The sequence below is a fragment of the Loa loa genome, assembly GCF_000183805.2.
Source record: "Loa loa unplaced genomic scaffold supercont3.14, whole genome shotgun sequence".
Classification (NCBI taxonomy): Eukaryota; Metazoa; Nematoda; class Chromadorea; order Rhabditida; family Onchocercidae; genus Loa; species Loa loa.
Window position 1 is genome coordinate 416496 of NW_018108194.1, and position 11527 is coordinate 428022.

At 33.6% G+C, this 11527-nt stretch overlaps 2 protein-coding genes across 2 annotated transcripts; one reads left to right on the top strand and one right to left on the bottom strand.

Moving 5' to 3' along the window:
• Positions 1-6457: 6457 nt before the first annotated feature.
• On the top strand, positions 6458-7253 carry LOAG_05650 (hypothetical protein; the record flags this gene model as incomplete). Its single annotated transcript, XM_003141187.1, has 2 exons — positions 6458-6489; positions 6980-7253. 2 exons carry the CDS (start codon positions 6458-6460, stop codon positions 7251-7253), a joined length of 306 nt encoding a protein of 101 aa, XP_003141235.1.
• A 226-nt stretch (positions 7254-7479) lies between these two features.
• LOAG_05651 (electron-transfer-flavoprotein) lies at positions 7480-11244 on the bottom strand. Its single transcript, XM_020446927.1, has 8 exons — positions 10928-11244; positions 9846-10001; positions 9344-9413; positions 9024-9223; positions 8805-8898; positions 8403-8659; positions 8026-8136; positions 7480-7728 (listed from the first exon to the last, which is right to left on the bottom strand). Exons 1-8 carry the CDS (start codon positions 10979-10981, stop codon positions 7663-7665), a joined length of 1008 nt encoding a protein of 335 aa, XP_020302788.1. The 5' UTR covers positions 10982-11244; the 3' UTR covers positions 7480-7662.
• Positions 11245-11527: the final 283 nt, after the last annotated feature.

The following is an 11527-nucleotide window of genomic DNA, read 5'->3' on the forward strand; positions in this document are numbered from 1 at the left end:
TTAATACTCTAAACAGGATAATCAAAGTGATTCAATGAAACAGCAAGCCTTACCGGTTTGACTCACAGATGCATCATTATTTTCTGAATTACTTCCAGTCTGTATTGTGCTGCAACAGTCGTGTTTCTCAGCCATGCTATTAGCATTCATTATCGTCAGTTTCCAGTGCTAAAAATTTGCATAAATTTAATCATATCACAAAGTAATCGCCAGCAGTGAACAGCTTAAACCTTTTCTAGTACGCACATTTGCGGACGACAGATCGTGCACAACATATATATATATATATATATATATATACGCATATTCTCCGAGATCGACCCAATGTTCAAGTTCAAGTTTAAGTTCAAGCTAAGCTTAAACGTGTATAATCGGTATTACACCGAAGGATTTTTTAGGTAGGTTAAGAAGATGCCAAAGAAATGCTTTATTTTGAAGGCACCTTGGCACATTTAGTCATGGCCTAGAATTTGTTGGGTATCGTTTCATAAATAGACGCATATAATCCTTATAACTTCATCAAACAATATATCTACTTTAATAAGCCAAAATAAGGAAAGGCCGGCCTATTCCTTAATGGAGTCCCTGCTATCCGCGACCCGCGGAATACCAATAAGATGGATAGACCAATGGATCTACGGCTGTTATTGTTCTTTTTGATGCACTTCAGCGGTTTTCACCTTATCGCTTTTACTTTCCATCTTGTCTGTTACTGAGAGGTATCTGATACATCTTGAGATGAGTGGTCGAGATCACTGAGGACAACTTTTCAACCACAAATGGATACACCTGTCGTGTCAAGACATGTGAAGGTCATCAATTTATCAGTGAGATCCACGCGACAGTCATTCCTTAATTGACATCTATTCTTTCCTGATTTGTTATTCAATAAACATGTAGGGCATCGTAGGATTTTCTTCAAGCCATAATAGCCCAGTTAAGACTGAAGCCGAAGGAAATATTACTGAATGGCCTCAGACCTGAAGGTATTATTGAATGAACAGATTCGAGTAATTAAACCGGCATATTCACTTACCCCACCCTTCCTATCAGTTAAACCGGAACTTTCACTTACTCCGTCCTCTCTACCAGTGCCATCTATTGAATCCAACACAATCTAGTATTTTGAACAAAAATTTAATATGGAAGAAAATTTTTATAGTACATAAACAACTTTATCCATGTCGGGAAACCGAGAAATTTTATATTACTTTAAATATACCGCTCTCTGAATATTGTGATGATCTTACATGCTGCTGGTTAATATTGTAACAGTCTTATATGCCGTTGTTTAAATATTGTAAAGATCTTAGATAACACCCACTGTATAACTTCTAAAAACTAGAGACTGACTCACTTTCCTATTTATTAATATCAACATCTTGTCCTTCTGCGTCAACTATTTTATTCAATTGTCTGTATTATATTCCAGTTTCTGGAGCTTTTATTATATATTCAATACCAAATAAACGTTAACGTCAGCAGCCTGCTCACTGTATCAGTCTACCTTTCGCTACAAATTTTTGGTTCCAAGGTGGGGCGAAATGGCTATCAATACTATTCAAAAAGCTTGACCAGCGAAACAATGATTGGAGAAACTTCTCGAAGGAATTAAAACAACGGATTTAGCGTGTTCAAAGCAAAATTTATCAAAGGATCAAAAGTGGCAACAATTAAAGGACAACAGAAGAATCATTGAAGAAAAAATACTGCGCCTGGAATTGTGCATTGACATTCTCGAATTGGCCAACAAGAAATGTATGGAATAAATCCAAAAGCAGATTACTTCGCAAAAAAAGAAAAGGAAAAATACGCCGAAATCACGAGGAGCAAAAGATATTTTCAATTACTGCATGAAAACAAACAAGCTATTATAACTTTAACTGTGTATAAAAATGAGACCGACTTATATCTAACGCTTATATCCCAAAATAACAACAGGAACCAATAAAACCAACGCCTCATACTAACTTACCCACTTACCCACTTTGTCAACTTACCCCTTCCCATTTATTCACCTTTAGTGATGACCCAAGAAATGGAGGAAATTCTGGAGTAGCTTTTATGCTGCAATACATTACCAGACAATACCGGATATTCAAGAATTGAATTGATCTGTTTTCTTGCTAGAAGAAATGCATTATAAGTAGTAAAAGATTATAATATTGCTTCAGAAAATTATAACGTAGTAAGAAAAGTTTTGCAAAAAAAAAAAATCGACGAAACGTCTACTATTACTAAATCATTCTATAATAAGTGAAACTATCAAAACTATTGAAAGAATTCTTCGACAATTAAAAGCTCTAAGTGAGAAATTAGACCATTCCTGTATCGAAACTGCAATTGAAAATAGATTATCAACGTAGACACTAACAAAGTTTATCAACAAAAAAAGTTGGTATACTCTGATAAGTATCTAAACTACGATAGTTTCTTGGAGACTTAAATGATATAAATGCACAATTTCGAAGGAATCAAACTCCAATTACTAAAGGTGAGCAAAGCTCAACTGCTTTCAAGCCTTAACAAAAGTAACGAAATACTTTTGGTGAAACACCAACGTTAGCCGCAATTAACTAATTCAAAAGGAAATCATAAAGCTTCGAGAAGGCTCCTGAATTCTCAACGAAGAAGAATGAAAAAGGTAAGAATGGGAGACCTTATATCTTTTTGTAATAAGGATCATTGGAATAACGAGTGTCATACTTATACCTCAGTACTACCAACGAATAGGTCGTCTAATAGCTAACAATCTTTGTAAAAAGATGAATGTAAGAAAAAGCAACAATGCTTCTATTGCAAAGGACTACACCCTATGCTACAATTAGTAAAAGAAAACTATCAATATTAAGGAGACAATCCCATTTTACAAAAGAAGAAAATTGGATTATGTCATACAACATGAACACCTTATCTCAAATTAATTCAATGACATAACATACCGGTAAGGATGTCATACTTTTAATCCATGGAAACCAGAAATGAAGGAAATGGAATTAACCTTTGGTTCACAACTATCATTTGTATTCAAGTACTTAGCATATTGATTAAATCTCAATGGAATGGAAATTGTATTCATACATCAAGTTGTTCTTATTGTAAAAACACAATTAGGTTTAATGACTGAAATGGAAAGGATAAAAATTGAAGTTCATATAATCGACTATTTAACAAGTGAAATGCAAAAGTTAAATGATCTCAAAAGCCATTGAAAATAGCCTAATATACTTATCTTTATTTTCCTGCAGAAAATTCAACAATTAAAACCTAAATTTTCTCTGCTCCAAACGAAAGTCGGAACTATGATAGTTGGATATGGAGATATGAGTGAACTTTGACCTATCAATGCTAAAGACTGTTTAAGGAGTACAAAATGTATATAGTTAACGTTCATCATGAATCTGAAATGGAATAATTTTGGAAGTTAAAATTTAGAGGAATTCAAAAACAGCTTAATGTTGACAATGATGAAGAGACATTGAAGCAATGCAAGAGAATTATCGTCAAACAAAATGGATAATACCAAAGCGAAAGTTAAATCGAATTGTAACTATGGGCTATGATGAATTGTCTAAATCTAATCACACGACTTCGACCAAGAAAAAAAATACTCCAATTATATAATGAAATCATTAAAGATCAATTGCAATCAAATATAATTAAAGTTAGGTTGGTATCATTTATCATATATCTTATCATGAAGTTAGAACCCTTAATAAAGATACCATTTACGATGCATTAGTCTCATCTCAAAGGATCTGAAGCTTTAAATGATGTATTGTATCGTGGGCCGATAACAGTCCCAGATTTAGTGGAGGCATTGCTTTGCTTCCCAATGATGAAAACGATGATGATAGTCGATATAGGAAAAGGTATCTGAAAAAAGAAACCGTACTAAATTTTTCTAGTTGAAGAATATCAAAAATAGTGTAACCGAGGAAAACTTAATCCCGAAGGATTCCTTTCGGAGTGATATCATCTTTTTTTCTATTACCTGCAACATTCAGTTATCAATCATCTAGAGAAGACGAGAAGCAAAACGGCTCTAGAGAATAAGTAAAAACCGTTATGTAGAAAATTTCATATTATCTGGTAAAGGTACGATGGAAAGCTTGTTCTTACTAACGATAATTTCCATAATTAATATTACCTTAAGAAATTACAAAAGAGAGATACAAATGGATATTTGGTATATTCCTGAGAGATGAAATCGTGAAGAGATTAACAGATCAAAATCATATAACAACTAAGTTTACTGTTTACACTGGAACTCACGTAGGAATACCTGCGATGAGATGCAACAACATATCACCTGAACGATTTCTTCAGATTATCATTATTTGTTATCTCTGATCAAACAACTACTGTGACAGTATAGTATTAGGTAATAAAGAGAATTAAATGGAATTCTCTTCAAACAATTTCTCCGAATGAATGGATAACAAATAATGATGTATATATCATTATTCCTATGGATGGTTAAACATCAAATGCCAATCGATAACATATTTTATATTTACGAAAGGAGAAATATTCCCATACGATGGAAGAGGAATAGAACCTTGATAAAACGGAGCAATTTACTACTCCAACTAGCACTCTAATATTACCTAGAGATAAATGCAGATAATGTTAAAATATCAATCGATGGAACAGAAGAAGTTTGAATTTTAAATGAAACTTCAATGAACATGGGAGAATTTCTTTCTAACAATGAAGAATTCCATCCGAATAAGATCAAGCAAAAAAATGAGACAAAGAAAAATCCTTGGTATTATATGGAATCCCAATCAAAGACAAATACGGTTGAAACTATGCGTTAGAAGAAAGTTAACAAAAGAGGATGATCCTGCAATTTGTTACTTTACAATATGACCCTGTTCGCTTTCTTAGTCCCTATAATGATAAAATTCAAATTATTTCTTCAAAACCTTTGGATGAAAAATGACTCATGGAATCAAGTTATTGACGACGAACAATAGGAATCTCTTATCAGTGGTAATAGGAACCTCTTATCAATGAATGGCCAATAATCGTGAGGATTTATCGCAATCTCAAAGTTTTTAAGTATAATTGAAATCCATGTTTTTGCTGATGCATCAAGCTTAGCATATCCAATAACGGTATATATGCTAAGTCAAGAAATGCAAGAGAAGGAATCATTCTTGGTCTTTGTCAAATCTCGTATTATCCTCATCAAAAGGATTGCTGAATAGATGGAAGTGCTCACGATATTTATCAGAATACGAGCTGAACAGTTCGATGATGACATAGCTGGTTCTTGATGATATATTACAGTCAGATTTTAAATGTTCATTATTGGGTAAAAAAAATTATTTTGGATTGTTATCAAGATTCGCTCATACCGAATTGAGGAAATACGCAAAGCGAAATTCATGTTTCGATACATCCCATTAGAACATAATTTGATAGATATGGTTACAAGAGGACTCATTCCTCAAAAAAATTTAGATCTTTTAAGATGGTATGGACCACTATGGCTGAAAGGAGAAAAAAAAAAAAAAACAACTAGCCACAATGGGAACATTGTTTCGATAATAAGAAAGAACAAGAAGAAATGCCATCGCGAAGGTTACACATATTTACGAGAGAACTAAATTTCAATTTATAGATACCAGTCGTTTCAACAAGTGGTTAAGATTATTATGAACAACTGATCGGATTCTCAAATTCATAAAATTAATAACTAACGACAAATTGTCATGTTAAAATCCACTTTCAATAGAAAAAATTCAACTCTCAGCGAACAATTACAAACTGGCTGAATGGTTATCAATTAGATAAGCACAATCAAAAGGGATAACTGAAGAAGAAATTTATAAATGGATTTCGTATTGCAACGAGAAAGAAAAATTATGGAAATCCAAAAGCTAACTGGAGAACTGAAAGTTAAAAATAGCATCCTATCTTCCACGACATAATCCAGTAATGCAACTTCTCATACTAAACATCTGGATCTATGCCACTCTAGAACCAGTCATATCCTTACTCAGTTGAGAAACACATTTTGGCTGCCAAAAGGAAAATCTAAAGTCAAACGAGTTATAAACAAATATATGGCTTATAAACGATGGGGTGCCAAACCATTTAAGTTACAACTTATACCGAGTCTTCCGGAAACACTGAGTCAACCGCTCTAAACTCTTTGCACAAGTTGATTTTTGCACAGTCACAAGTCTTGGTCCACTATCTGTCAAAGGTGATGATAAAGGATTAATGAAAAGGTGTGTTGCTTTATTTACATGATTCATCATTTGAGTGATGCATCTAGGATTGACTGAAAAGTTATCTGTCGGAACTTTCCAGCATATCCTAAGAAGATTTGCCACTGAATTGGTTACTTTGAACTGGTCTTAAATGACAATTTCAGCCAATTTCAGTTGGTTTTTAAAATTATTATGGAGCAAAATATTATAACTAAGAATGATTTGGAAAAATGTCATACCAATGGTCCCATGGAGTGAAGAAGTTTATGGAAGACTAATTGGATTAATAAAAAATTCAATGGGAAGAGCTATTGGCAGGAAATTATTGAAGAAAAAGGAATTAATAATTTTAATAGTGGAACTTGAAGGCGACCACTAACTTATGCAAATTTTGACAATTATACCATTATATATCCTATTGACTCCTCTATCTAATGCCTCTTTGAATATGAAATCTATTAATGATAATGAGCAGAAGGAATTGATTCCGCACAGATTAAATACTGAAGATGAACTTGTTAAGTATTGGATAATTATTCTTAAAACCCCTGATACCTTCCGGGAAATATGAACAGACCCAAAGAGAACACACTTCACCAAAGAACGTAGAGAAAAGATATCTCGTAAAGGAAAAATTGTACTAATTAATGAATCATAGATTGATGTATAGAAGGTAACTAGGATTAAAGACATTAAAACGGATAAAAGCAATGAAGTACTCAAATAGAAGTACCCTTTTGAAAAATTCTCAGTCGATCAATAAATACGTTGTACCCTCTCAAAGTTAATGATGAAGAAAAGTCTCTCGACGTCAATGATAAAGAAGATATTAAAATTCAGTCAAATCATCAGGAAATTGACAAACCGGGAGATTCTATAGCACTACGAACTAGAAGTACCACTAAACGACAATTCCCAATTCTCCCTCCGGAAATACAATTCCCTTCTATCGGGAATGTCGGAAAACCCGAAAAAATTTATAATGCGGTAAAACCAACGTTTGTGCATCAAAAATCTGTATCATAAATATTGCCTTATTTAGATCAAAATTAATGAAATTTAATGAAATTTACGTGTCCACTCAATGGAAATGAGACTTTTAGGAATTGGTTGAATTCACCAACAAATATTTTGGTTTATCTCGGGATGCTCGGAATAGTTAACATGTTGTTTCAAATGTTAAATTTTATGGATCGAATTGAAACAATATGTAATACAGCAAAATGCGTCAAATTTACTCCAAAATATAAGTGAAATATAAAGCAAGCAATATATATGAGTAAAATATAAGTAAAATATATATGAGCAGTTCCTTAATAAAAATGAGATATTTAACAAAATCGAAAAAAATAACTGAGACATATTTTCTTCGTTAGGAAATAAATAAATCCCAGACAGTAAGCTTCATCAGAAAGTAAAATAGAGAAATGTTAGATTACAGTGCCTTGATTAATTCCGGAATAGCTTTATGAAGATCAGCTTTTAGTCCAATATCTGCAATCTGAAAAATACATCATTTTTTATTGCCACAGAAACAAATATCTTTATGTTGAACGCCGACTCAAACTTGATATTTGCTAAACCTACCTCAATGTTATCTTTAGAAATCTTTTTCCTGCTGTTAAACACTGATACACACACAGCAACATACACATAAATATTTCGTTTTAAGAATGTATCTCATGACAGTCAAAAATGAGCAGTCCTATTTTAAAAGACTGCCAATGAAGTATAATAAATGGATGCAAATCAAGTTTACAGTCACAAAAGTCGAAATTTGCTATTAAAACGCAGTTACCTCGAAAATTGGAGCGTCTGGATCTTTATTTATAGCTACAATAATTTTGCTATCCTTCATTCCTGCTGTGTGTTGAATGGCACCACTTATACCAATTGCTATGTATAATTCCTGCAAATTTTTGACAAGTATAATTCACTACACGAGAATTTCGAAGAAAGAATCGAACTCCACCGCACTTATAAAAATTTTGTTGTACGTAGGTAATGAAGGTGGTAGCCCTGAATGAAACATGGACCTCAGAACTGACTAGCAGATAGATTATCCGGATTTCACTGTAATTTAGTAAGACAAGATTCGAAGTTAAACACTGATTGACAACGAAAATCTAATCAGTTTAGTTCTTATCTGAATACTTGATTCATATAAAGAGTTACCGGCGCAACAACTTTGCCCGTTTGTCCGATTTGCAACTCATTCGAAACGTAGCCAGCATCAACTGCTGCACGTGAAGCACCCACTGCTGCTTTCAGTTTATCGGCCAATTCATAAATAATTTTAAAATTATCTGCTGAACCAACACCACGGCCTCCGGAAACCACGACTTTTGCGCTTTGCAAATTTGGTCGCTCCGATTTGAGCAATTCTTGTGACAAAAACTCAACACCACTGAATGAAAAATCTATTTTGGGTGCTGAAAATTGATGAAATTTATTGGAAGTATATTTTTTCAAAATTTTTCACTTTCCTAAAAATCCTCTGTCGATGGTGAATTGGGCAATATTATAGGTAAAACCATCTAAGTGATTTACAAAAACAGATTTGGCACTTTTACGTACCCTTTTCAATTTTGCCGTCACCACCAGATTCTTTGGCAGGTTTGAATGCTGTCGCTCGAAAAGTCAAGAACTTTACTGAGGCATTACTTTTCACCTGGAAGTGAAATAAGATAGAAAAAACAGACAGAAAGGAAAATAGGATAATTCAGACATTACCTTTTAAATTTTACATTCATACAATGATTTAAGAGCTTCTTAAATCAAAAGAAAAAGGTTTACCTTACATAAGGCATTACCAGCATAAATAGGTCGCGTGAAAGTATCACCATTATGAATAGTAATGATATCGGTAATAGGAGCAGAATCGAACTGGGCGGCGACTCTTGGTAATACATCACGACCAAATGTTGAAGCTCCCGCTATTACATAGTTGAATTTGTGTTGTTTTTGAAGTGTTTCCACAGCCTTGGCAACGTACTCTAAAAAAAAACTTCCGTTTCATTAGATCACCTAGAACTTGAACCGTTACAGATAACACTAAATTAATGGGTGATTTTCAAACGATAAATCTGGAAAAAACAATAATAGTGTGAAGCAACCTGGAAGCTGATGCTTGAGCTTTTCATGATCCGCTACAAATACTCGTTTAACTTGCTCCACTTTCGCCATCTACAACAATTAATTGAATCGATATGCAAAGAATTAAAATAAACCCTTTCAATTTATGATTGGCTTGATTGTTAAGTATGAATGTTCAACCGTTTCTATTGGTTATAACTGGTACAGTTCGGGTGGCAATAACCAGTTCTGTCATTTTTTTGGCAATCTTAACTTATAGATTAGTCACTCATGCCACTGTACTTTCGCCATAATCTACTGCACAAAAAATTATTTTACTCTATTATTAAAACTGAATAAAAGGGATGTATCAGAACCACAATATCCCTTACAATTCATTAATATTCATTCGGATTCGCTACATCATAATTACACAATGTTAAGCTCTTCCTATCAAAATGTCATTCACAAACATTTGCTTAGTTGAAAAATCAATAAAAATTAACCTACGGGAAAATTTTTGCTTAAAAGAAGTTAATTAACCTGTTCAGCAATATTAGCGACATTGCTACCAGTAACTAGTACTGATATTTCACCTAACCTTGAAGCAGCATTAACAGTATTTAATGTTATCGGATTGAGTTTATCATTGGCATGCTCCGCTAACACCAATGTACCCGTGAATCGAGAGGCTACTTGCTGAAAAACATTGAAATTTTATCTTACACTGTTTTTAATTTTCTAATTAAGAAAACATTCTGAAAAATTTTTTTTTTTTGACTTCACGACAAAAAGTCTACGAGACGGTCTACACGTACATCATCTGTCTATGTTCGCAAAGCAATTCAAAATGGACAAATCTCAGAGTTCCCTTCTCCATAAAACGCTGGTCACAAGTCTTTGTTCATGATGTTATTCGAAATGTGCTAAGAAAACGACTGATCTATACTTTGACGTAACGTATACTTCGACCTAACATATATACCTTGATCTGGCATGCTAAATTGACGTGTCGCGTGATTGATGAGTCAGTCTCACGTAATTCGATTGTAGACGGTCAGACGTGTTATACTATCTACTGGGTTATAAGTGTTGATCAAGATAATCATATTAAACGTCAAGACATTCATATTATAACGTTGACCAAGATATTCATATTAAACCATTCGCTAAAACAACACTTTTGATTTCGATCCTCACTCCTTCCTCGTACAGTATTACAGTCCCACCTTCTTCGCAATATAAATAAACTTAAATCCAAAGCCAAACTAGTATAAACTACTTTCGAGCCAAAAATTCCCGCTTAATTTAGTTTTAAAGAAAACCAGTTATACTTGAAACATCAATCTCATAACCTTCTGCCTTACATACCAAATCAAATTCCATATTATTAGCCTAAAATAGACTTCTCGTCTGCGTATTTAGCGTATTTACTGGTAGTTATCTCAAGTCATTAGTAATATATAATCAAAGATATCGATTTGTTACAGTACCTATCGAACTTTTTATTCCTCTATCATAAAAAGTTGAAATATTCTGAAATTTATCCTCAAAAAATTCATAGCTTCACATATCTAAATTTTGAGAAAAAAACAAATTAAAATAACGCTAAAAATTAAACTTACCAGAATATTATGCTGTCTTTGTAGATGACTTGAGAAGAGACGTATCCCATTCATCACCTTCTCTACACCAGTAATCTCCGGTAGATATATTCCAAGGGATTTATAAGAACTTGGAAACAAATGATAATGATAAGGGAAAGGTCATTTGAGGTCAACCGTTCCTTTTATATTAATGCAGTGAAGGGAGAATACAACATTATAGTGGAGAAAGTCCAAAGTGCAATGTTCACCGATGTGAGAGCGTTTGTAGTGAAACAGTCTGATCGTGTAAGGCGCGGATATCATTAACAAATGGGACTTGGCAAAGTACCGTACCACTTCTGCCCGTCCATCCGTCTTATACCGATATAGTCAGGAAGTGTGAGAGAGCAACCGACTTCGATGATTTCAGGCTATGCAAACTGAAATACTAGAAGGGTTTACGGTTTTCTGGAAATGAAACTTTGATATGGGCCATCAGACAATTACACCTAATGTATCTTTCGGTAGCTATTTCTGACTTGACACCCCTAAAGATTCAGTCTTTCTACAGATGAGAGTATTATTCGTTGAAGGATCCTGAATATACCACTGCCGCGACGAGCCATATATTGGTAATAA